Source organism: Maniola hyperantus, chromosome 5 (genome assembly GCF_902806685.2).
Source record: "Maniola hyperantus chromosome 5, iAphHyp1.2, whole genome shotgun sequence".
Taxonomy (NCBI): domain Eukaryota; kingdom Metazoa; phylum Arthropoda; class Insecta; order Lepidoptera; family Nymphalidae; genus Maniola; species Maniola hyperantus.
Window position 1 is genome coordinate 5875936 of NC_048540.1, and position 27629 is coordinate 5903564.

The 27629-nt window shown below is 36.6% G+C and overlaps 2 protein-coding genes and 1 pseudogene across 2 annotated transcripts; 2 read left to right on the top strand and 1 right to left on the bottom strand.

Annotated features, from left to right (window-relative positions):
- Positions 1-1044: 1044 nt before the first annotated feature.
- LOC138402310 (cuticle protein 8-like) lies at positions 1045-2968 on the bottom strand. The gene is made up of 3 exons (XM_069498472.1): positions 2950-2968; positions 2106-2333; positions 1045-1357 (listed from the first exon to the last, which is right to left on the bottom strand). Exons 1-3 carry the CDS (start codon positions 2959-2961, stop codon positions 1073-1075), a joined length of 525 nt encoding a protein of 174 aa, XP_069354573.1. The 5' UTR covers positions 2962-2968; the 3' UTR covers positions 1045-1072.
- Positions 2969-3967: 999 nt separating this feature from the next.
- On the top strand, positions 3968-16141 carry LOC117982511 (uncharacterized; annotated as a pseudogene).
- A 6220-nt stretch (positions 16142-22361) lies between these two features.
- LOC138402309 (cuticle protein 7-like) lies at positions 22362-27564 on the top strand. The gene is made up of 4 exons (XM_069498470.1): positions 22362-22389; positions 23213-23488; positions 25842-26008; positions 27333-27564. Exons 1-4 carry the CDS (start codon positions 22378-22380, stop codon positions 27502-27504), a joined length of 627 nt encoding a protein of 208 aa, XP_069354571.1. The 5' UTR covers positions 22362-22377; the 3' UTR covers positions 27505-27564.
- Positions 27565-27629: the final 65 nt, after the last annotated feature.

Genomic DNA, 27629 nt, shown 5'->3' on the forward strand with positions numbered 1-27629 from the left:
ATATGATTTAGGGGGTGGTTATAAATTTGCGTTATTAGTGAATTTATAAATTAGTAGCTATTACCCGCAGTTTCGCCTGCGATGCCCACTGGAAGAATGATTGAGGTTTTGTTACAATATTTTTTGATGGAATGATTTTTCAGATTTTCATAGAAAAGTTAGGTATCTTTAGGACGTCAATCCGTAACTTCGTTGCAGCGTTATTAAACAACAAATGCTTTAATAATTGAGTTTAGTGCACTTTGTGCCATATTGTTGCTCTAGTAATAATTATGATAACCCTGCTCTGCTATGATAGGTACATGATACTTATTATGTTTTCCAAAATAATATTTGGCAAATCAAAAAGTTAATTTTAATGTTAAAGTTGAGCATACTTACTACTATCTGATTTACAATTGCAAAAAGATCTCGAGAATTTAGCGTCAAAGTCAAATCATTTATTGAAATCAAAATAGGCACCATTCATTGTAAAATTTTTGTGACCGTCAATAATTGTTTGTAAGCTCTATATTTGTGGAGTCTCGCGGCGCGTCACGATACCACAGATGAGAGGCGCAACGAGGCGTTGCGGTCACGTCACGTGGCGTACGTTGCGTGTCGCGACGACACGCTGGCGGAATTATCGATGTACCGTGGAGATTATCCGACGATAGTAGGACGAACTCGTTGCGATTCTCTCATCCATGGAGATGGCGCCTTAAGATTTCAGCATAAATCATCATCACCACACCATCGAACACCACCACCTGCTGCTGCTGCTGATTCACAGCAGCTGCTTGTAAAAGTATCGCCTTTTGGCCTAAGTAATTAATAATACTACCTACTACTACTGTGCTCAGGCCTCATAGTCCAAAAAAACAGTTGGGGTCCCAAGGAGCCCTCCCGCCCCCTACAAGTCCCTACAAGAGACATATCCAAATAGCCCAGCAGTGGACTTGATAATGATAAATTATTATTGTTAGGTACTTGAAAAGGTGAAATAAAATTAAGATATTTTTGAAATTCATTTCTATATTGCTACAAATAAATAGTTAAGTCATTTGGTACAGAGCCTAATGTAAGTGTTAGCTTAGTGATAGTAGGAGTGGGCCGGGGCGGCGTAGACGGGAGCTTTGACGAGGAGCGGCGCGGCCTTAAGGTAGGCGGGTGCGGCCGTGGGCGCGGTGTTGTGCACCACGGCGTTGAAGCCGCTGTGGTCGTCGGCGGAGTAGTGCACGGTCCTGATGGAGCCGTCAGCCTCGTGGAAGGAGTAAGAGCCCTTCACAACGTCGCCATCGCGGACTTCCTGCTGCTGTTTGTTGTCGCCGGTGTGGCCGTCGGCTACGGAGTAGTTGTACTCGTATTTAGGGTAGGCCTGAAAAAATATGAATCAAGTATAATTTTTTTAAAGTTTGTGAAGTCTGGTAATCCGCACTTGGCCAGCTTGTACTATGGCCTAAGCCCTTCTCATTCTAAGAGGAGACTCGTTCTCAGTAGTGGGAAGTAAATGGATGGGTTAAGACGATAATGATAGTCTTTAACGTACACGTTGCCACATTTTGCAATACTTAAAATCAATATTGTAAAGTTACCCAACTTTAAAATTGATTTATGCGCGGCTTCTTATCAGCACGGCGGTACCATCATGACTGGACTAGTAAGTAATTAGAGACAACCGGAGCCTCCCACCAGACCAGACCAAAGCTAATTTAGAAAATACAAATTCCAAATTACCCCCACAACGAATAGAACCCATGAGCTCCTAGTTTTAAGGCTACAGCACTCATCTTTATGCCAGGGAGGTCGTCATAACTACTAAATAATTATTATTATTAACATAAACCTAAAAAACCATATTTTTCGTATTTTTTGCAGTATATCCATCAATACTAATATTATAAATGCGCAAGTGTGTCTGTCTGTCTGTCTGTCTGCTATCTTTTCACGACTCAACCGTTAAACCGATTTTGATGAAATTTGGTACAGAAATAGCTTATATCCCGGGGACGGACATAGGCTTTTTTTATCCCGGAAAAATAAAGAGTTCCCACGGGATTTTAAAACACCTACAATCTACATCCACGCGGAAAAAATCGCGGGCATCATCTAGTATTATTACTTACGATCTCTTCTGGTTGCGCTAGAACTTTAGCGATGGGGGCGTGGTAGGCAATAGGAGCAGGTGCAGAGTGGTATGCGACGGGAGCAGCGACGGCGTAATTGCCGAGAACTTGGGGCTGGTCGTGACGAACAATGTTCTGGGAGGAGACAGCAGATGCGGCAGAGTAGTGCACGGCCGCCGGCAGAAGTCCCGCGGAGGAAACCGCCACAACTGCGCAAAGTGTTACTACCTAGAATAAAAACATAGTTTTTGCTATAAAAAAAAAAATTACAGCCAGGGTCTCTTATGATCCGTCTGGGACACTACCACCAATTCAGAAAGCAGATGCTACTAAGAAGATCCTTGACGACTCAGCAGCTTTTCAAATCTTAAAATGTTACAATATTCACAATGTATCGACTTTACTGCACTACATTGTAGGTCTGAAAGCTCATCCGGCGAAATTTTGTTGCCATAATTACCAACCATATTGTGGCTACAAAATATTAAGCTAGCCGACTTCTCTATTTAATAGCGCTAATAAAGAAATGTAGGTACTACATGTTTGCTTTGCTATTCAGTTTCCCATTATAATATTTCTTGGAGAAAAGACCGCTCGTGCCAAGCAGAGGGAGTCAACTGGTAAGTGATTTAAAATTAGGGTACGTTTATGACTTGTCAGTTGTCACTGCGATCCATGAATAATAATCCAAATAAGTGCTTCTTCGAAATATTTTCACTAATGAGCTCACAATATTATTTATGTTAATTTAATTAAATTCCATGCACTTATAGTTCAAAAATTAAAACGCTATCATTGTAAAAGTCTTCAATACTATCCGAATAAAAAAAATGTTTAAACTCACTTTAGCGAACATGATTGATTCTAAAACAATAGCTGATTGATAATATCTCGTTCTAGTATTAAGTTTATATACGTGGTAGTAGTTTCAATTGAATCGTGGTAGGGGAACTTGATACGCAGGCTTAAATTGTGACCCTGTCTCGGGTCAATGCAAGCTTAGACAACCATTCACTAATGAAGAATTTTAAAAATGTCGTGCCGTATTTTAAGGGTTCCGTACTAAAATTAAAAGAGCCCTTTATGGAGTGACATCTTCCGTCTATTTGATTATTATTATAGGTATATCACAAGATGATGCCCGCGACTTCGTCCTCTTGGATTTAGGTTTTTAAAAATCCCGTGGGAACTCTTTGATTTTCCGCCCTTCCCCGGGATGCAAGATATCTCTGTACCCATCAAAATCTAGCAGACAGACAGACAAACAGACAAACAGATAGACACACTTTCGAATTTATATAATATTAGTATGGATAATATTAAGAGTATTATTCGCAAATTCTAAAATAGATTTTATTTTATTTTTAATCCGCATACTTATTAGCGTTTGAATTAGTTTATTAATTATTTTACTCAAACTTAGCTATGTGGTCTCAAACAAACAAACTATTGATGCGTTTCTTTATAAGGTACGGAACACTCAGAAGGCGAGTCTGACTTACACTCATTTGAAGTAAAAATCGTAAGTGCTTCGTTTAAAATTTTATCAATAAACCGAATCAATCAGTTAAAATGTTTATGAGAATAAACTTCTTTAAACCTAAAATGCATATGTATTAAAAATACTGTTAGGTACTAACCAGGTTCAAATATGTAATTACTATTATTACTAGTTAGCAATACGCCTACACAAATTGCCTAAATATATTTCGAGAGAATGGATCAATCATTGAACTTGCTCTAAGGTCGCAGAGCAAGTTTTACAGCTTCCACTACTGATCTTATAATCATATACCGAGTATAAAACTCCCGATCTAGGACACATACTTATCATTCAAACCTGCACAGTTTGACAGACAAACATGTTCTCCAAAGTGAGTTCTTGGAGCAACTTTTATTACTTTTCAATTTGACAAAAAAAACATTTAAAAAATTTAAGTTTTTCAGAATAACATATTGTTTAGAAAGAAGATAAAATTAGAATATATACTAAGTAGTAGCAATAGGCAATAATAATTGAACTCAAACTCAAATTATTTATTCGAATTGGATACCATTGCTCCTACACTTTTTGACTTTTTTTTTTAATTAAATTTTTTTTTTTTAATATTACAATAAATACTACAATAATTACTACAATATTACAATAATTACTTTTTGACTGTCAATTGTTGAATTTGTAAGATAATGATGTAATGGTGATAACTAATAACGAGGGTTCCAAACGCGCCATGTATAGGCTGATTCGCTAAATGAGTGTCTAACACTGAATGATAGCCACCGAGCTCATTTGACATTAGTTGGTTCTACATTACTGCTTCACTGAGTGATAATAAAATAAATTCTATGGGTAGGTAATAAGTAAAATATGTCAAATGAGCTCGGTGTCTATTATTCAGTATAAGACACTAAGATAGCGAATTACCTGCTGGTCTGAGGTTGGAATCATATAAACTTTTTCTTTCCAGCTCGTAACCCTTTTCGCAGTCGTGGCGGTGTCTTCTGCTGGTCTCTTACCAGCAGCCGTGCACTACTCCCCCGCTTCCGCCGTCTCCTCACAGAACATCGTACGTCACGACCAACCCCAAGCTATCGCCGCTATGACTATGCCGTCGCCGCCCCCGTCGCATACCATGCCGCTCCCGCTCCTATTGCGTACCACGCTCCTATTGCCAAAGTGATTGCTCAACCAGAAGAGATTGTAAGTTTTTCACCAGTGCTTACTACTTATATTCCTCCAATTATCCTTCAATTCTGAACTGATTAGCATAATGGCTGCGCTTAAATTTCGATTTGTTTTCCTTTTGATATCATTGAAAGAAGAATCGAAGTCCTCATAGATATTCAACTCCGTTTGTCTTTACAGGCCTACCCTAAATACGAGTACAGCTACTCCGTGGCCGACGGCCACACCGGCGACAACAAGCAGCAGCAAGAAGTCCGCGACGGCGATGTCGTAAAGGGCTCCTACTCGTTCCACGAGGCTGATGGCTCCATCAGGACCGTGCACTACTCCGCCGACGACCACAGCGGCTTCAACGCCGTGGTGCACAACACCGCGCCCACCGCCGCACCCGCCTACCTCAAGGCCGCGCCGCTCCTCGTCAAAGCTCCCGTCTACGCCGCCCCGGCCCACTCCTACTACCACTAAGCTAACACTTAGTTTACGCTCTGTGCCAAATGACTGTTAACTATTTATTTATTGCAATACACGAATAAGTCCGATTTTTTTTGAAGTGTATCACAATTTCTATCCCTTATTATAATAAGAGTTCTACACGTAATAAAAAATTAAGCATACCTAACCTGCTCCACAACTCGGAAATCGACCTAATAATAACCCTATAGGTAATAGTCATAATAATACCTCATAATAGTCTTTTAAGTACAAACCAAGCAAGACTTTAGTAAAATTCAAGGGGAATAGCCTAACGAAAACATGATAAGTACGAATTCGACTGTCGTATATGTTGAATTGTTCGTCTGTATAGTCATTCCGCGACATTGGTAACTCATTTTTCAGTTTCTTCCTTGCCTGATTGAGTTGAAATTTTGCAAACACTGTGGTTTCTAGTTATGTCATCATTAAGCATCTTTTAATAAGAACTCTCTAATAAGTAAGTAATATATTATATTATTACTTATTAGAGATAACGCTTAATAATGACGTAACTACAAACCACACATGTTTGCAAAATTTCAACTCAATCAGGCAAGGAAGTAACTGAAAAATGAGTTACCAATTTCACGGAATGACTGGAGACGAACAAATTAACCTAATAAAAGGTTTGAACAAAAATGGTAAGAGTTTTGCACTATTTGAAAGTATGTTGGTCAAATGTTGGCAAAGAAAGTATATTTCAAGAAGTCATCAACAATGGATTTATCGCTCCTATTGAATTAAAAAGATATGGAATGATAACATTCGAAGCTAGCGTTCTCTTTTATGGTCTTTTTAAATGATAGTTAAGGCTAAAGAGGGGTTTTAAAAATTAAAGAATGACTTTAGAATGAACCGTTTTTCTAACAAATTAACAACCGGTCAGTCAAATTTTTCAATGAGAGTGGAAAAGAGTTTTTCCATACTTGAATAACATAGTGCCTATGTCTTTTATTGTTGCACATAAACAAAATAATTATGGAGCACCTATTTATGTGAAGATTCTTATATTATTTTCCTATTCATTAAAAAACTGAATGAAAGTAAAACTAAATCTCCAAAACTGCAAATCAAGTTAACTTATATCTTCAAAATCTTTGTAGCCTAAATAAATAAACCTCAATAAGTTCTAAGCAATCCTATAATCGTGATTGTAAGATTAATACGAATATTCATTTTGTTGCTAGCATAGTATAGATGAGACAAATTTACTCATGCTACAATTATTACAATATTAATACTGCAGTTGTTATATATATATATATATATATATATATAATAGGAAAATCAGAGTGACTGACTGATTAACTTACTGATTGTTTGACTGATTGTTTGATTGACTGGCTGACTGACTGACTGTTTGACTGACTGGCTGACTGACTGACTGATCTATCAACGCACACCTCAAACCACTGGACGGATCGGACTGAAATTTAGCATACCGATAGCCATTATGACGTAGACATCCGCTAAGAAAGGATATTTGAAAATTCAATCCTAATCCTAAGAGATAAAACAGGGGTTTAAATTGTGTATTCCACGCCGATGAAGTCGCGGGAATAAGCTAGTAAAATATATAAATCATGACATAAACTTAATTTGACCCAATAAACCTTGTCCATGCCTTGTCAAAGAAATAAAAAAAACAATCTAAATATGTTAAACAAACAACAAAGTTTAATAAAGGCTGCTTATGACGTTCATTAATTTACAAAGAAGTAGTTGAATAATTTAATATGATTCGCGATATAATACAAGTCCGCAAAGTTTCCTGAATTATTTAGGTTAAAGTAAGTGTAATAATATGTTATAATTAAGACAAAATCAATAATTACGAAGATCTTTTCATGCGACAGATGTGGTGTGATAACAAAAAACTTGGACAAAACGTTTGATATTACAATAACTTATATTTAGAAAGCATTGATTTTATCAGTAGGATTGGATCCACATTATTCTTACACAATAACCGAACTGATGAAGCCAAGTTGATAAAGTTTTGGCGAATTTATATAATAAAGATTAGAAAAGTATAAAATGGTAAAATATGATTCGTTAAATCAACAGTTCGTCGGTACTTCCCGATAGCGACGGTTCCTCCCAAGTTCTTAAAAATGTTCTCAAAGGTATATCGTTTTATTCTTTCGAAGTTTATTTGATTTCCTAACTGAAAAAAAGATGGCTCTAAAACTATAGTATTACAAATATGTATAACTAATAACGTTTTCATCCCAATCGTAGGCAAAGAAAATATTTTAATAGAATAAAGCAAAATATAAAAGCGAGTTAATAAAAAAGTGTTGACATAATGATGATGGTGATGATATTAGAATTCTTAATATGAATATTATTGATATTATTAATAACTTGAATTTGTTTCAGATGTTCACTTTGATCTGCATCGTAAGCTTCAGTTCCGCTGTCCTGATTGACACAACTGACGGACTTAAAGAGGAATCCTACGGTTCCCACAGTACAAATGGTTGGCAGATGGTCAAACTGTATCCCTCAAAGCCACTCTATAAATACGACACATACGTAAGTGTAAATTCAAAACAATATTTTATTACTTCCTTTTACGTTCCGTGAAACTTTAAATCCTTTATGGAAATAAATGAAATGCTTTGTTATTTATAATAATTAAAAATCTTTCTTTTAGGCTTATCCAAAATATGAGTTTGAATATGCAGTATCAGACAAGAAGACTGGTGACCATAAACAGCATCATGAGAGTAGGGATGGAGATAGGGTCCGTGGATCATACAGTCTCGTAGAACCTGATGGCTCTATAAGGAAAGTGGAATACGATGCTGATGACAACAATGGGTATGTTTTAAAACATCTCCTCGTGTATTCGTACCAACTTAATAGTACGACGACCTTCATTGAAAAATCTCGTCTTAGCTAGACCAGTCTGCTCTTACTCTATAATATTTTAAAGCATAACTAAAACTTAAACGTTATTTCAAAATATAATACCTATCGATCCATTCATTACCAAATACTAATACCAACATTTTTTTCAGTTTTAATGCCGTGGTAAGCAAGAGTGTACATAAGCATGGGGATCACGCTTTCTCTATTTTCGGCCACACGAGACATTTCCTACCCATCGGAAGCGGTATTAAAATCAACCAATTTTTCCCAAGCAAGAACTATCACTATCAAGAATCTAAATCTAGCAGCGAAAATATTGAAGATAAGCCTGTTAACGAGCAACAAATAGATGCTCAAGAAAAGCATAACGCACAAAACGACACAGTGGAGAATGGAGAAAAACTGACTGAGGAGGTTGAACAAAGCGCGGAGGCTATCGAAGCACCTGTTGTAAAAGCTGAATCATTAGAAGGTCCGGTTAAAATACTTCAAGAAGCCGTACCTGTTGCAACTAACGATGAGAACATTAATAAAGCTGCAGACAATATCAACAAAATGCCTGTAGTTGAAATTACTGCTGCTTATCCTACTAAAACAGTTGAAAACGAAAATGTTCACAAAGGAGACCACCACGCTGACTCTGAAGTAGCATCATCATATTATCACTCGAAAATCTATTATGTAGGTTTTTAATCCTTTATTAAGTTTCTTGTTAAATATTTATGAATTTAGTAACTGTAATAGGTAAATTTTTTTAATGTTGAAAATAAAATTGTTGTTAAATATAAAATTAACTTGTCTTATAATTTCAAGCAATCCGAAAATCATAATCTTCCTACTTCAAAATCAATCAGATATAATTTAAAATAAAATAAATAAATTTCGGCTTAGATATAGAACATAAAACTTGAAAACGGAGCATTAACAACTCAAACTACAAAACATAATGAAATACGATTTACGCTCCTCTCTCTTTCTCTATATAACGTCGTATTCCTCACTCTTGTGTTTTGTAGTTGTGACTTCTTTCCCTTAATCACATAAAGGTTTTCTAGGGAGATTGTAATGTGGTAGGATTCCAGATCCTTCCTATGCGGAAAGATCTGGAATCGACTCGACTCGAACCTGATCACGACTCTTAGGTTTTTACATTACAGCTAGTACCAGATGTCATTGTAACCTAAACCGGCGCGATGGCAAACGTGCTCTCCAAGATACGAAGGAATCGTAAAACTTAATTTGGTCGCCCATCTAATGACCGACAAAGGTCAACGTTACTAAGCAATCGATTGATGCGTGTAGGCCACACTGCCTTCCATACTCCTAAACTAAAGATAATTTCTTAAAAATATGTACTATACACATTATTTTGCATAGATTACCAATTTTACGCCAACATTTTACGCCTCATAAAGTATCATACTGATCTGTCAATAGCAAATTACAGCTCAACAAGAAAATTACAGTAAACTTTTCGACAGGCGTCATGAATATTACCCTGTACTCTTACTAATAAAAATGTATTATGTTTCACACTGTTTACATATTTTAGTCATTTGCTTAACGTTTACTAAACAATATGTAGTGTGTATTTTTTTAGGGTTAGGTATCTCTATATATGTATAATAATGAATCGCTTAATGTAATCGCAAATCTCGAGAACAGCTGAACTGATTTCGCTAATTCTTTTTTCATAATAATCCTTGAAGTACGGGGATGGTTCTTACGGAGAGAAAAATTCGAAATCCTGAAAACGAATCGACTGTTAGGCGGTACGAAGTTCGCCGGGGCAGCTAGTTATTTATAAAAAACTGTCAGTCAACGAGATTTTTGCTCTTAATTAAGGCGTCTATAATAATAATTATGAAGTATAAAAAGAGTATAACAGAATTAATAACACTTGCTTTAAAGATGTTTTTCTATTTACTAGTCCTAAAACTGATCTTCTCTAAAAACCCCCTTGGTTAATAATCTACTACTACTACTTTCCATAACATAGGTACCTAATAATTTATAGATACGTACATAGTTTCTTTAGGGAGATTTTCATTACTTTTTCAGTCAGACTCGGTCTCCAGAAGCTATAAACTTCTTTATTTTATTTATGGATATTACTTGTAATCATAAACCATTACAACATGGTTAAATAATGAATGAGCCGCAGTTGGTGGTTCACTTTTAATATTGCATCGGGAACAGATTTACGTAAGGGCAACATTCTTGGGTCTTGAATATATAATTTAGTCGGATGACATAACTATTTAGGCTATTGTATCTACTCAGGCAATCTGTAGATAGCTAAATATTACTTAATGAATGCACAGGAATGGTCTTGACGGTGGGTACTTCATATTACTAGTTATAAGTATTTAGGAGCGAGACCAATAATAATTAATCTATGTATTTAGATGCAAGGCCTCATTCCTGATGCAAAGAATAACAAAACAAGGCGTTAGACATAAAGACTTGTTTTGTTCCTGGACTTTTAAATTCAAACAAATTCTCGCACTCTCGCACTGCTAACGGTCACTGGTAGAGATAAGTGCTTCCCTATCCCCTTTTACTCTCTTTTTCTCTTTACTGTAGGTAAAAGTTTTTGGCACAAATAAAAAATAAATAAAAAATTCAATCTTAAACGAATTTTTCGTTACGGCCACAGAGATTAACATTAGATCACCCGCCGAATTGCTCCCGAGTGTCGACGGACGCCGCATGTCATCATCGCGTCCACGTCCCAAACCCACCACCCTGGGGCCATCATAGAGCTACAGTGAAGTGATATTGTCGGTACCTACCCAAAGGCGACCACGACGACGAGGCTGGTAAGTTGAGCTTCCCTATTTTCTCCTATCGAAATACAGTCCGTTAGTTCCCTGGATTAAGAAGCGATTCGAACCATACCAACCCATACCGAACTGGCTGAACACTATTCATCATTGCTTATCTTTGATATTTCGTATTCCAAGTCAGATCTTTCTAACTTCCTCGTCTCCTTTTTGATGATATTAAGTTTATTCTCTTATCCTTATTGTGCTTATGTGTAAGTAGATTCCTTCCTCCGCCAATCCGCACTTGGCCAGCGTGGTAGACTATGGCCAAACCCTTCTCACCCTTCTCACTCTGAGAGGAGAACAGTGCTCTGTGGTAAGCTGGCGATGGGTTGATCATGATGTAGGTAGATTCCTAGAGTACAGTCATCTAGTTAGCATGCGATTGCCCAACGCGATTGTTGCCCAAATCGTGTGTATCTAAAACATTTTAATTGCCTGTAGTTACTCAGACGACCATGGAGTTCGCACTCACGAAATGATTTACGAACATTTAACTTCTCAGCTGTTTGTTTTTACTTAAATACACTTAATAGCTCTTTATTTACATAATAAATAAATATTTATCACGATAACCGAGCCAAACAAAAATGGGTAATATTATGCGCTATTCGTTTAAATTTTCTTTAAAAGAAACCTTTTTTTAGGATTCCGTACCCAGAGGGTGCCAACAAGACCCTATTACTAAGCATCCGCTGTACGTCCGTCCGTCCGTCTGTCTCTCTGTCTGTCAGCAGGTTGTAACTCGCGAACCGTAATAAGTAGAGACTTGAAATTTTTATTGCATTTTCATTGCCCCTATAACAACAACTAATATTTTTTTTTAATGGACACTGAAAGTTTAAAAAAGCAAAAAGTGTTATTCCTTGTACAATGGTAAACCCTTTGTGTGCGAGTCCGATTCGCAACGCAATTGACCGATTTTTATTTCTTAAGTGCTTCTCCATAAGTATTATTATAAGGTGCGAAAGTAACAATAAAAATATTCTTATCTCACAATAACAATAACAGATGAGCGTAATTGGATCGTAACCAAAAAAAAAAAACAAAAAACGCATCGAACACAATTGCATAACATTTTTTCACTTCTTAAATGTTGGAATTCACGAATCAACTAAAAATTGTAACAATAACACCTCTAGTGTAGCCTCTCACTTCATTTTTCCTACACATTATAGTTATACCCATATCGGGTGTCGTAACCTGATAAAGTGAGATTGGCAATGCAGCAATTACTTACCGCTATCCGATCCGATATCGTCAGGAATAGACGCCCCACCGCTCTACTTTGCTTCTGTTTTATTATTATATAAAAAGACTTCACTAACTAACTAGTATCAGTCGACAAGCTAATTCAAACCAAAGCAAAATGTTCTCCAAAGTAAGCATATCTCTTGGAATCAACACAATTATATTTACGTAACTAGGACAGCTTTAGCAAAACGTAAACGAGGACGCAATGGTGTCGTTAAGCTTTCAAGCTGTTGACAGCTTCGACTCTACAATTTACTAAGTATCAAAGTTCCTGATTGTGACAAGATTATTAATAGGGGACTTACAAAGTACCTAATCGTTACCATTCTAAATACGGAACCCTAAAAAAGTGCAAGTGCTCGGAATAAACATCAAATTATCTTCGTTTCCCATTTTCCCTGTGAAAGAACTTATAATTTGAATCTCTTATAATAGCCACTACGATGTCTATTAAAGAACTTGATATAGCAAACGCCTCGGGCTCCTGTGAACACAAACATGTATGGCGCTCTATTGGAACGATATGCTACAAGCGTTCGCTGCTTGCCTTTGCGTTCCATAGAGCGCCATACTCTTCACAGCCTCCCATCTGCACATCTAGGGTGCTTGCTATATCAAATCTCTAATAATAATAAAAAATCCTTTGGGTATCATAAATATATTTAATTGTATTTTATTATTTTCTAGATAGTAGCGCTATGCGCTGTAGTAGCCGCATGCAACGCGGGCTACCTGCACCACGCCCCAGCCGTGTCTCACAATGTCATTCACCATGAAGTACCAGCACACTACTCAGTTCAATCAGCGCAAACATACCACGCTGCACCAGCAGTGCACACCTCTTCCGTAGCCCACGTCGCCCCAGTAGTCCACGCTGCTCCCGTGGTACACTCTGCACCCATCTCTCACGGTTCGGGCTACGAAGGAGATCATTATGTTGGTGAATTTGTAAGTATTGACTTCTCTTACTATTTATCATCATCAACACATCGCCGACTCACTAGATTGAGAAGGATTTAGATTTTAGGTCATAGCCACGCTGGCCAAGTGCCGATTGGCAGACTTCACACACCATTCAGAATACTATGGAGAACTTTCAGGCATGCAGGTTTCCTTGCGATGTTGTCCTTCACTTGCTTTAATGATATTTATTGCTTATTCGGATTTATGCGCACAAACCTCCGGAAGTTTACGCCCGGGATCGAACCACAGACCTCCCGAGTAGGAGGCGTACGTTTTACCATTTGCTATTTATCACGGTTTCTTTACTTGTAGCCAGTTCATGTATTTATTTTAAAACGCTTATCTCAAGAGAATATCAAGTGATTTTATACAATCCGCATCATGCAAACTCCTCTATATTAGACCGATTAAGATGAAAAGCTCACAGCTTAAATGCATAATAATATACTTAGTCAATACAGCCGAAAGAAAATCTATCCACTATAATCTGAGTTAGAAATTTTAAAACCTTGATACAAATCATGTTAAGTATTTTAATATTAATACTTAAACTATTTTTTTTACTAATAAAATTTATTAGCAAAATAAAGTATTCATACTGTGTGTACTATGTACGTACTCAAACATACTGGTAAGAATTTCAAGTAAATAAAAATATTACAACAACATTAAATTATAAAGAAATCTTCGTATTGCATCGTGAGTTCATAGAGCTAGACTTTGCAATCTAAATGAACGATGGATAATTATTCAAACAATAATTAATTTAATAATCTCAACGTCGTGATAGTCGGAACAATGCGGCTTTGAAATGCCTGATGACTGGAGTACGAAAATTAATTATTATACTCTAATCCCCAGCTAATCCCAAAGCAAATATATTGCCCGCCATTTCATTCTAGATTCCATTATAACTTCCTTAATTTTAGACCACCTACAAGAGCAATATTGCAAAATAGGTATCATGTTAAGAGTTACTCCGGTTTAGTATAATAATTAGAATCTACGTAAACAATATTTTAGATAATATCTCTAAAGTCATATTATAGTATGCTGCGCATAAATATAGATAGCAGAAACAATAATCTAGTTTAACAATATGAATATAATGTAGATTACATCATACTCAGGGCAAGCATACGGTCCTAAGCCAGGGTAGGTATTGGTCCCTGTCTTATGTCTCTATGACCTGCACTGCACACCACTAGTAATATTGAAAAATGAGCATTGTGCTATTTCAGCTATAGTAAACAGTGCTTTTATACCTCTATGATCTGCACACCACTAGTCATATTGAAAAATGATTATTGTAGTTCAATTAGGGTACGCAGTGCTTTTATGCTTTTGTGATCTGCACGCCACTGATCATACTCATATTTTTACACTAGGTTTTAATACTTAACTGGCTAGTTATCCTAAGAAAAGCCACACTGTTCTCTTGGTAATAAGTTCAAACCTATAATGCAATTTTATCTTATAAACTTTCTTCTCGCCCGCACCGGGTTAGCGCGGGGGCTGTGCGGGTGTGCAGAGCGTCCCCACCACGATTGCCATCTCCTGTCGCGTACTCTACATAGATTGTTGTACATGATTGCACATGTTGGATTATTGTTTAACCTCGAATGAATGGAAATGACACACGTGTATCATTAATTATTATTTTTATTTTTACTTTGCAGTCTCACCCAAAATATGACTACTCATACTCTGTAGAAGACCCGCACACTGGTGACCACAAATCCCAGCACGAAACTCGCGACGGCGATGTAGTCAAGGGTGAATACTCTCTCCTTCAACCCGATGGCTCTTTCCGTAAAGTGACATACACCGCTGACCACCATAACGGGTAAGAAAGTACTTTAAGCTCAAAGATTTTAAGGTTATATTTACCACCATAACGGGTAAGAAAGATTTTAAGCTTATATTTTCATGGTTTACTCGTTCGTGGTTTCTTATTAATCGTAGTACGTACCCGTTAAATAAATAAAAGTAAATAAGTAATAGGGAAAATAAATTACAGCATCGTAATATCAAAAGTTTTGTATTTAATTATACTTACTCTTATTACTCCTACACATATAGGTACTCATTTATAACAAAATGTACAAAAAACTTGCTCATTTTTATTACGTTTACGTGAACGTTACTAAAATAATTTGTTCATTCGTTCTAATTTACTAACGTGCCTACTTACTTATAAGAGCAATAAGAGTAACCTTGAGATTATGAAAAATCTGTTAATTATGTATGTGGCAAACATTTTGTATTACGAGTAGGCTAAAATTATTATAGGCCGAATTAAATTCCGTATCAAAATGACAATGAAAAAAATGCACCGGACTTCTTCCTATTGCTGCAAAAATTTATGTAAATAATAATAATTATTCATTATTTCAGTTACCTACACTATCCATATTCATACTTATGCGAAAGTGTGTCTGTCTGTTAGCTTTACACGGCTCAACAGTTTAACCAATTTGATGAAATTTAGTACAGAGTAGCTTACATCCCAGAAAAGGGCATAGGCTTTTTATCCCGGAAAATTAAAGAGTTCCCATTAGATTTTTAAAAACCTAAATCCACGCGGACGAAGTGTCGGGCATTTTCTAGTTATATAATAATTGTCTTTTAAAATGATCTAGCCTTCACTTACAATTGTTGGCCTAAGTTTTGTTTAAGAAAGCTCTATTATTTATTAAATAAACGCATATTGCTCGTTAAGAGAACAGATAAGATTAAATAATAATATGCAGGGAAGTTTAAAACTTCTCTTTAAGTATTACTGCTGTAGTGGATCTAAACTTGATTTTCTCAAAGTATGTTTTCTCAACAGATTTAATGCCGTGGTCCACAACACGCCGCCCGTCATCCATCATCATTAGAAGCCGTCAACCCATTGTGATATTAGCGTAGGTAGTTTAGTTAGTCTTCCTATACAAATCTTCAGATCTTCTGCTCTTGTATCTATTGCTTTATTGTTATTAATTAATGTACATAGTTTTTCGTTATTTCAATAATAAAAATGTAAAATAAATAAGCCTTTTTATTCTTCTTTAACTGACTTCTGTATAATAGAACTTATGATGTAAATATTACATGTATGCAAGTTTTAATGTTAGAATTATTTATGGTAAGTAGATTAATTAAAAAGATATGATCACAAATAAACTACATGCACTTCATTAATTAGCTCAACGGATTGGGAAGCTGAATTGGCAAATGGGCAGGGCACATAGTTCGTACAACAGATAGACGTTGGGGTCCCAAGGTGCTGGAGTGGCGACCTCGCACCGGAAGGCGCAGTGCTGGAAGACCTCCACTAGGTGGAAGGACGACATCAGATGAGTTGCAGGGAGCCGCTGGATTCAGGCGGCGCAAGACCGTGGCGTGTGGAGGTCCCTACAAGATACCTATGTCCAGCAGTGGACGTCTATCGGTTGATGATGATGATGTCATCATTAAATTCAGATAATAGCAATGGGCCTATGTATTTTGGTGATTGTTCTAAGTATCTAACACCGTTCGTATGCCAGGAACAAAGACGGCTTCTCAGCTCTCTGATAACGCAAATGATAAGTGTGCTACGAATTTAGTAGCTAGAGATTGTAATCACCTCGTGTTTCAAAAGATTTGTAAAAGTCTATTAGATAGTATAGTATAAAGAATCAGTATAAAGAACTTATTTCCATTTAGTGTTTGTTTCCAGTTTGTGTTTGTGTTAGTGTTACCGAGAAACTCAAAGTAAGCTAACGGAAATTTAGTAAATTTAAAAAAACCCGGCCAAGTGCAAGTCAGACTTTCGCACCGTGGGTTCCGCACAGTCGTATTTTTTGACATTTGGTATGATAAATCAAAAACCATTTGCGTAAGAATAAATTAAAATCTGTTTTCGAATCTACTGGCTTTTTGTAACTCTATATCGGTTATGAAAACCTTAAAATGGTGTGGCATAATTACTAGGGGCTACATAATATCGTATTACATTTAGCTTTATAGGACATGCGGTTCCATACATGGAGACGAAGCCCATCTGCTTCTTTGATTAACTGTTCAAAAAAACGAAACCAGTTCTGACTTAAGTTGGCCTTAAACTAAACGGCAGTTAACCGCTTCTGAGAAAGTCAGTTTTTTATTTGGGCGATAAAAATAAAATATCGCGATATATTCTATTTAAGGAAACTTTATAACACATTGTTTTACCTTATTCCAACCCAAATTTAATAATATGTAACGCTAATAAGTAATGTCCGAACCGAACCTTCGGCTTCGACTACTTTTGGCCAAAACAATCTTGAAAATGGGGAAGCAATCTAATTCAGCTCAATCAGTATAGGCTCATATTTTAATATCATTCAAAATAGAGTTTAGCAGTGAAAGCAATTGCGTTAGCAGACCACAGGACAACCTGCAATGAAACTCCGTTACATATTTAATACTTCGAGATGTAGCAATTAGTTTGCTTTGAATGTAGGTAGGTATACCTACCTACTATAATTTACCTCAAGCTAACCACAAGTATCACTTGCACGACAAATAAACTCAGCCAAATAGAGTATAAATTAATAATGAATTAACCTTGTCAGTCATAAAACATTAACTATAATATTATTATGATTCTGAAGAAAAAAATTAAATATTAAAGTCCCACCAATAAATGCTACCATTCATTTTGTAGGGTTCCGTACACGAAGGGTGCCAACGGGACCCTACTACTGAGACTCCGATATGGCATCCGTCCGTCCGTCTGTCTGTCGTCAGCGGGCTGTATCTCATGAATAGAAAACTAATACTAGGTAGAAGTTGAAATTTTCACAGAATGTGATTACAGTTACCGCTATAACACAAATAATAAAAATTTCAAAAATGACCTCCATGAAAATTAAAATAAAATTATTTCTTGAAACAATGGTACGGAAGTCGGAACACTTCGAGTAGGTGCCTTAGGTACCTCATAAGGAAGAGGAAGGATACATATTATAGGGCCACTTCATTATCTGTCCTGTCTGACTGCCATGTCTGTCAAGACTAGGGGAATCAAAAAAACCATACTTAGTATTTATAGAGGTTTCATCACATTATTTTACTCTACCTTTAGGTAGAGACATTCGAACTCTACCTAGTACCTACATAGGCCGTGGAGCTTAATTTTTTAAAACGGATATGACTCAGTACCTACTGTAGGTACAGTTTAATTATCTTACATTATAAATTATCTCACCACCACGCTGCCGTCCTTGAAAGAATCTAGGACATGAAACACTTTTTATGAAAGCCTTTAAAAATTCAAGCGCAAAATGTAGCCGATTACATTTTTCGTTTAATTGCTGTATTTCATTAAATGAATTCATTTAAAAAACTCGTATATTATGGATTGAACATTAAAACATGCTTATTTAACTCTAATCAGTTCAAAGTCACATACATAATATGTATGAAAAACACGATGCCCGCAATTTTTTCCGCGTGGATTAAGTTCTTATAATACCTGTGGAAACTCTTGATTTTCCGAAACAAAACGTAGCCTATGTCACTCTCGGTCTTTACTAGTACATTGTTATTAGGTGAGTACGTTAGTAGTACAAGTAGGTACTTATTTGAATAGGAACTTATGACAACTTCACCTCATAACCCTAGTTAATAGTAAAGTTATGTTCTCAATAAAATTAGGGTATAGAGGGCTGATACTGTTTTGATATGATAATATTTCTTAATACGATTCTTTTAATAAAGCCTGAAACATCTGGCGACCGATGTAAAAGGTTATTTCCGTGAATGAATCAGTCACCGTAACATCCAATTATATCAGTTCGGTCTCTTTGTAAAGTCGTCGATAATTTCATCTCAGTGACATGATATACCGTATGAGATATATCGACGTAGAAAAATAATCGTGGTCGAAGATTTCATGAAATTGGCCGAGTTGCCAATATCATGTTTAACACCGATGCCTTCGCGAAAAGGCTTCGCCATGTTTAAAGGCGTACTCAGACAACATGTATCGTCGACAGTAAATTCACTAGGTACAATTAATATTTTTTTTGTAAAATTTTTACTTAATACAATATTCAGTTTTTTTTTTTTATTTCCACACAAAAAAACAACAATATGGTTTCTCGTGCTCGTAAGCGCTTGCAGCTTGTCTGAGCACTGGCACATTCCTCTGTCGTTAATACAAATTATATGAACATAATGTAGGTAATTTTAAAATAAAATAAATGTACGCGTAAACAAGCTTCAATTTCTGCATACGAGTTAGACCTGTAATTTAAAAAATATCTAATAAAATTCTGATAGGTACATTTTAAGTAATTTTAAGGCTTTGCGTTAGTTTAGCTACATAATTAAGTATATCAAATAAGTTAAGCTAACATTAGTATAATATCTAAATATTTAAGATGTAATATTAAGAGGTATTAACCTTTATTACAATTCACGTAGAGTACAGACTTATCGTTAGACAAGCGCTGAAGCAAATAATTGTAAGTAAGCAAACTAGTATGTAGTCTGCGCTTGGCTCTAATAGCTATGGGGGATATGTATGCAGTGTGGTCATTATTCCTGCAACCGATGCAGATGGGCAATGCGATGGCGATGCACAGATATAATAAAAGACTAATAAAACTGTTATTGATTTTTATGGTCGATATTAAGTTCTCATTAATATTAACAGCTTATTATGATAATAGTGACTGACGAATGACGACCAATGATTCGCTCGTTAGTCGATTTATCAGTCCAACTTATCCAAAAACTATGTAATCCGTGTAATCCAATACTAATTACCATACTCCCTGTCTGTCTGTCTGCTAGCTTTTCATAGTCCATCCATTAACCGATTTCGATGAAATTGATGCAGAGATAGCTGCATCCCAGGATTCCCAGGATAACTAGGCTACTTTTTCATCCGGAAAATCAAAGAGTTCCCACTGGATTTTTGAAAAATCCAAATCTACATGAACGAGTCGCAGGCTCAAGATCTTTTTTTGGGGGTAGGGGGTTTTTTTTTCTAGTTCTTCGGAATTATGTGCGTTTAATAATTTAAATTAATCACTAGCTTTAACGGTGAAGAAAAATATCGTAAGCAAACCTATTTCACCCCCTTAGGGGTTAATTTTCAAAAATCCTTTCTTAGCGGATGCCTACGTCATAATAGCTATCAGCATGCCAAATTTCAGCCCGATCCGTCCCGTAGATTGAGCTGTGCGTTGATAGATCAGTCAGACACCTTTTACTTTTATATATTTAGAAGATTCTTAAAAAAAATCTATTTAGAAATTCGGAAATTCTCAGATTTTCCTTATATCTACAGCCTTACGATTGTGCAATGGGTTTACTAGAGCACACAAGTATACTGCAATTCTACACGCTACTTTCTTGCCGGATCGCGCTTCGGATACGTTCCACACCGCAACCGGACCAATTCATTATACAGTATTACAATAAGTATGAAATATTTTCTCCATATATAAATGCATCCTACTGTAATGTTACGCAAATGCCACATCGACAAAGGAAGTAAAATATGTTACACAATAAGTACTGAATTGATAATTTCAACTTCTCGATCTTTATTGGTTGCCATAAAACTAATGGAAATACTATAAAATTATATGAAAGAATGTCTTTATAGATCCGTGATTAAGCAGGGAGTTTAGCGTCAGCGTCGCTAGGGAACAAATAAATGTAATAAGTAATCAACAATGCGTTCAAGCCAATGCCAATAATTTTAACATGAGTAAAAATTCTCTCGTTCTAGTATAAATGTGGCAGTGTTCATGTCTTACAAAAAGTTAGTTGCCAGATATGGTTATAAATTATACAGGGTCGAGATTGCAATCGGAGTATGAGGCCGGGGGGGGACGCCCCGCACACCCGCACGTCATCTGCGCTATCTCGCACCGGATTAGCGCGGGGCTGTGCGGGTGTGCGGGGCGTCTCCATACCCCGATTGTCTGTACCTGTCGCGTACTAGACAATCTGCTACCTGAACAATGAAGACTTCATAAAAGTCTAAATCCATACTTCCATACTAATATTATAAATGCGAAGTGTGTCTGTCTCGTCTGTCTGCTAGCTTTTTACGGCTCACCGTTCAACCGATTTTGACGAAATTTGGTACAGAGATAGCTTGCATCCCGGGGAATGACATAGGCCTACGTTTTATCCCGGAAATTAAAGGGTTCCCACGGGATTTTCTAAAACTTAAATCCACGCGGATGAAGTCGCGGGCACATCTAGTATACATATAAAAGGAAAAGCTGACTGACTGACTGACTGACTAACTAAGTATCAACGCACAGCTCAAATGGACGGAGCCGCTAAGATTTTTTTTTGAAAATTGCACCCCTAAGGGGAAAAATAGGGGTTTGACATTTGTGAAGTCCACGCGGACGAAGTCGCGAACATAAGCTAGTTCAAGATAATTTAATGAATGTTAATAATAACAATATTATGCAAAGAAATAATGTAGATCATGAAAATAAACGGTTAAGTTATGACCTATCGCACTAATGTAACACAGTGTGTATTTTCTACAAAATATTTCACGCTAGTTTTTTAATCCTCTCACGAGATTATCGCACTATGGTAATCTTACAAAAGTCATTCTTAGTAAAAAATGTCTTAATTTCACATTTATGTTTTTATTTCCGATATTGTTTGTTCCGGAACATTAAAGAGTCCTCACTTCCCACGGGGTTTTACAAACATTCGCTATAGAAACTAAGTATAGGTAGCGTAGATCGTAGAACGTTGAAAGTGCACTAGACAATATTTTCTAAAAATAAAATAAGAGCAATTAAGTAGCCTTCCTTAAGCACATTCGTCTTTTCAAAGCAATTTCTACAGTCACAAAATAAATGTATGGTAATTTATGCATACCTACCTACAATTAAAATAACATAGCCTTATATGAATGCTATTATGTAAAGCGTAGCGGATTATCTTATCCTCACTAGGTCAAGTTAAATCTCATGAAAATTAATTAATAACTCATTAAACAGGAAAGCTCTCGGAAAGGGCTCATTGTAACCTTGAAGTTGAGATCTGTCAATGTAGTGACGTAACGTAAATGCAGTGCGTGGTGTCGTATGTTGGGCCGGTTTCGAATCGGGTGACATGGTCAGTATAAAAAGTAACACCCGACCTACAACCTTATCATACAAGTCCAGTCAATCAATACAGCATCAACATGTACTTCAAAGTAAGATTCGGGTTGTTTAAATTTTTTTTTTAAATACATTATAAGTTAGCCTTTGCGATCTCAACAGGCCGCAACGCAACGCATCGGCGGTTCCTATGGTGATGCAAATGTTCATGGGCGGCGGTAATCACTTAACATCAGGTGACCCGCCTGCTCGTTTGCTCGCTATATCTATTTAAAAAAAAAAAAATAGACTGGTGGAAAGTGATAATGCAGTCTAAGATGGTAGTGGGTTAACTTTGAAGCGGTTTGGCAGTTTTTATCAAACCCATACTCCTTATTGGTTACTACATGGCATCGTACCGGAACGCTAAATCGCTTGGCTTTGTCGGTAGGGCGAATTTATAAATCTAAGGTTTTTGTACTTAATATAAAACGCATAAAGAAATTGCTATAAAAAAGTTAAAGTATAAAAGTTGAATATTGATCGTACAAAATTGTAATAATAATAAATCATTAGCGTGTTTTGAATTACTAAAGTTCAAGACATATTGCGGCATATTCCAAGCGAAGCGACACTTCTTTGCTGAAATGTTAAAAATAATTTTATTTTAATTTATAGACTAGCGCTTGACTGTGTAATCCGACCTACTGGCAAGTGATGATGCAGCCTTGGAGCGTACTTACCTAGAAGATAGAAGTACATAAATTGAATTTTGGACTTTGTACAAAGACACAAATACGTTTTTGATGAATTTTTCTCATGTCAATTATTACATTATGTTACGGAGATAAAATCAAGTTTACTTAGCGACTTCGACTCTACGGCAATATGTCTTGAATCTAACTAGTGAGTGTCTTCAGTTATTTTTTTCTATTCCAGATCGCCGTACTCAGCCTCCTGGTGGCAGCTTGCCATGCGGGTTTGATCGAAGAGGGACATGGCCACGCCGTCTCTTCCCAAAGCATTGTTAGACACGACCAGCCCACCCACGGAGCGACTCACTATGCACCCCTTGTGGCCCACGCCGCTCCCGTTTTGACCCACGCTGCCCCACTCGTACAACACTCTGCTCCTCTGATCCACTCTGCTCCTCTTATCCAACACGTTGCCCATGCCCCTATTGCCCTGGCCCATGCTGAACAAATCGAAGACCATGTGAGTATCTATCTACCTAATAAGTAATCTAAACTACATACTTCTTCACCCTATCTGGTTTCCGAAAATCTGGCTAGGGTCCGCTAACTATTCTAAAATTTCTAAACCAATTAGACAGGTCACAAGTGCAACTGTTATGTTCTACGCACCAGTTTACGCTTTTTCGCATTTTGCGATTTTGTCGTTGTACGTCATAACGATTTAACCTCTGCAACCTCAATCTACACTAATATATAAAGAAGTAAAACTTTAATTTATGGTGTAGGGGGCAATCTCCAGAACCGCAGATCCGATTCTGAAAATTCTTTCACTGACAGATAATAGCTACGTTATATTTCCGATATTATTGGCTAAGTATAAATCATATTATTATTACTCAGAAGAGGTCGCGGCAAAAGCTAGTAATCTATATGAAAATTAATGTATGTATGTCTGTCTATCTGTTTATTACTTGTGCATTCTCACATCGTTTCTCCGATTGAGTTGAAACTATATACAGTTGTTGTAGGCACTTGCATGAAGGTGTGGTGTATCTAGTACCATTAACTTGTGTGGCGCAGAAGTCGTATAGCAATGCATACCGAGTATAAGCTAGTATAGATAATATTATAAAATATTTTTATTTCTACAGCGTGTTTCATAAATCATAGATCCCAATATACTTATTATTATAGATTCTTGTATTTTCTCTGCTACTTGACAAACGTTCAAACGGTCCTTCGAGTTCACAAAAGTTTTTTACGAGTTCGTTTCCGCGATCAGCTGTTTGCCGTGTTACATTGTAGTTTAAACAAATTCTTTAAGTCCTCATATTATCTTCCACGGGTATCGCGCTACGAGGCTCATTTTTTTTAATATATCTACACATCATTCCTAACCTCAGCTTGCCGAGATGTTATGACATTATCTAACACCCTGTGCTGGTCAGTGTTATAAAATACTTAAGTGGAAAGTAGATTTTTATAGGTGGAAGTTTATAAGAAACTTTATCGAATTTAATTATTTTAAGGTGCAATTAATTTGCAATGTTCAACTACCTAACGCGTTAAATAACTTTCTTGTCCAATCGGGAAGTCCCTTCATTTATTACTATTCTATTTGATAAAGTTTGTCCATAAATTGAAACTGCGATTAACATTAAAGTAGGACACTAAATATCCGGAATGCCGTTAAATAACATTTCGTATTGCAGATTGTAAACTGAAATCCATATTTTAAAATAATTGTAACTGTATTTGAGGACATAATCATCATCTTTATCACTAACCCATCCATGGCTCACTACTGAGCACGGATCTCCTCTCAGAATGAGAAGGGTTGGCCCATAGTCCACCTAAGGCTAAGAGCGGATTGGCAGACTTCACCCACCATTGACAACATTATAGCGAATTCTCAGGTACATATAGGTTTCAATTTAATTGCTGAAACGCATATGGCTCCGTAAAGGTAAAGGTGAGGTCCGGAATCAAACCCCCGACCACCTAAGAGGAAGGAGGTCGGAGGGTAACTTCTAATCGGGCAGTCGGGAGTTCTAGTACAGATCATACCTACTTAATTCATTACATCGATAAAAATAAGCATTTGCTTGATTTTGCAAACAATCGAAGTGAAAGGTTTACTCAAGCGATATGATTAAAATAAGCTCAGTCAATAATAACAATGTTTGTTGAGAAATATTCACGTCGTTATTAGATTATTATAAAATGTTTTATAACTTAGAATAGAATCGACAATCTATCATTAGACGATTGATATTAACATCTGTAAATCCGATGTATATCATAACTCATGAAGAAGCTACCTAAGTTAATTGTTTTATAGCTTTAAAGTCGGTTAACGTTATTCACCTATTGGCTATCTCTTCTGATCTCGCCCTTTCTGCTTAAATAAATTGACTATTTAACTGTGATACAGAATTTTACTAGGAAAGCATTCTAGGAAACAAGTTTCAGGCATGCCGTGACTATTTCGAATCAGATAAAAATAGCTTAAACATTATTTTAACACAATATAAACGGATACCTGCAATTTTCTGGTAATTCGACTAAAAAGAGCCGACACATATTTTTTATCGTACAAAATCTTGTTTGCTGTTTTAAATTATACGCAAGTAATTTGCAACTCTATAACTTGCTGCGATTCCAAACCACTTTCGTAGACAATCATCATCGAACAATCATCATTATCATCATTAGGCTTTCACTAGTGAGCACCACACCCTGTCCTTAGCCTACCTCATCCAGTCGCTTCCCGCCACCCTCTTTTTATCGTCAGTCCATCGGAGGACGCCGCACGCTACGCTTATCAGTACTTGTAGTACGCGATGCTAATAATAATGAACTCTATTTCACAGGCCCCAGCCCACTACGAATTCTCCTACTCAGTTGAAGATCCTCATACCGGTGACCACAAGTCACAGCACGAGAGCCGCGAAGGAGATGTCGTAAAGGGCGAATACTCTCTGGTTCAACCTGATGGTGCCGTAAGGACTGTAGAATACACCGCTGATGCTCATAACGGGTAAGGATCTATACTAAAAATAAAAATGCGAAAGTGCAGTGTCTGTCTATATGCATGCTATGTTTTAAAGGACCATATTATAACTAATTTCGACAAAATTTGGTACAGATTTAGCTCAAACATATATACCGGACATGGACTTAGGCTACGTTTTGTCCCAGAAAAGCAAAGAGTGTCCATAGGATTCTTAAAGGCCCCATCTGCTTAACTTATTTTTATGGGAGATGGCTTGCATCTTAGACTTGAATATAGGCTCCATTTAAATTTCTCAAAATCAAAGAGCTCCTACAGGATTTTTAAAAACTTAAATCCACGTGGATGAAGTCATGGGCATCGTCTAGTCTTTAATATATTATTGTAAAAGGGAAACTGACTGACTGATATTTCAACATCAGCTCTAATGGCAGAATGTAGAAACTTTAGGTTTGGCTTACTGCTATGACCTAGATAATTTGCCTAGATAGGATAATTTACTAGAAAGGTTTTTCATAAAATCGAGCAAAGCAAAGCTAGGATGGATCGGCGGTATAAAAATATGTAAATTCGTCAGTCTTATAGCGATAGTTGTTTTTAAAATAATTAGAGATATCCCCTAGTGATTGTAAATATTCAAGCAGTTGAGCGCAATTTTCTGCTGACAAAATTTTTCTGTTTTGAAACTGTATGAAATTTTCGACGATACAATTAATGCATTCTAAAATTTTTGCTCCAATTTGTTATTTATCTACCGTTAATTATAACTGACGTAAGCGCATAACTTGCTCTACATACATCGAAAACAGTAACGTACTAACGCGGTCTTGATTTGGAGCATGAATGCGTTCCATTATCACATGTATGAACTTGCCGTGAGTGCGTAATGTTGCGTAAGTAGGTACTAAGTAGGTATACTCAAGTGCGCTCAGTAAATAACACGTCTTAAGCTAGCGAGACTAACAGCTAAGCTCGTAGGACGACGTGATTTATCTTTGAATAAGAAAATGTAGTTTCGGTCAATAAATTCGATAAAATCATCGCAGGGATACCTACATACAAACTTATTTCGCAAAATCATATTATTTCCGAGAGGAATAAGATTTTATAATATAAAAAAGAAAACAGTCTTTTCCAGTGTCTAGGTGTTTCTTATTTTTTTGAACTCAATGCTTACCTATTGCATAGGTAATCTATTAAAACACAACCCAAAACTTGCGCCGCTTGTTGACTGTGTATCTATTCATCAAGACCGTAGCGTGTGGAAGAATCTTATGTTCAGCAACAGATGCTATGACGACACCCTTAATACTTTTTAGAAGTCAAATTTATATCTCTTTTTTATTTACAGTTTCAACGCAGTTGTTCACAACTCTGCCCCATCGGCCCACGCTGCCCCAGCCCAAGCAGTGCACGCAGCCCCAGTGGTCCACGCTGCTCCTCTTGTCCACGCCGCTCCCCTTGTCCACCATGCTCCCCTTGTACATACAGTCCACGCGGCCCCAATTCTGGCCCACCATTAAGTCTTCATAATTTCGTCATACGCTAAACTGTAATTTCCTATTAGAAATATATCGTTATTATTTATATCTTACAGTTTTTAATTTTTAATTTAAGTAGGTAAGTTATTAAACGTTAAGTATTATTA

Coding starts and splice junctions, on each gene's coding strand:
- LOC138402310 (XM_069498472.1), bottom strand. Junction 1,358..2,105: donor TAGCGCAACCAGAAGAGATC/GTAAGTAATAAT, acceptor ATATTTTTTCAG/GCCTACCCTAAATACGAGTA.
- LOC138402309 (XM_069498470.1), top strand. Junction 23,489..25,841: donor CTGAACAAATCGAAGACCAT/GTGAGTATCTAT, acceptor TCTATTTCACAG/GCCCCAGCCCACTACGAATT. Junction 26,009..27,332: donor ACCGCTGATGCTCATAACGG/GTAAGGATCTAT, acceptor TTTTATTTACAG/TTTCAACGCAGTTGTTCACA.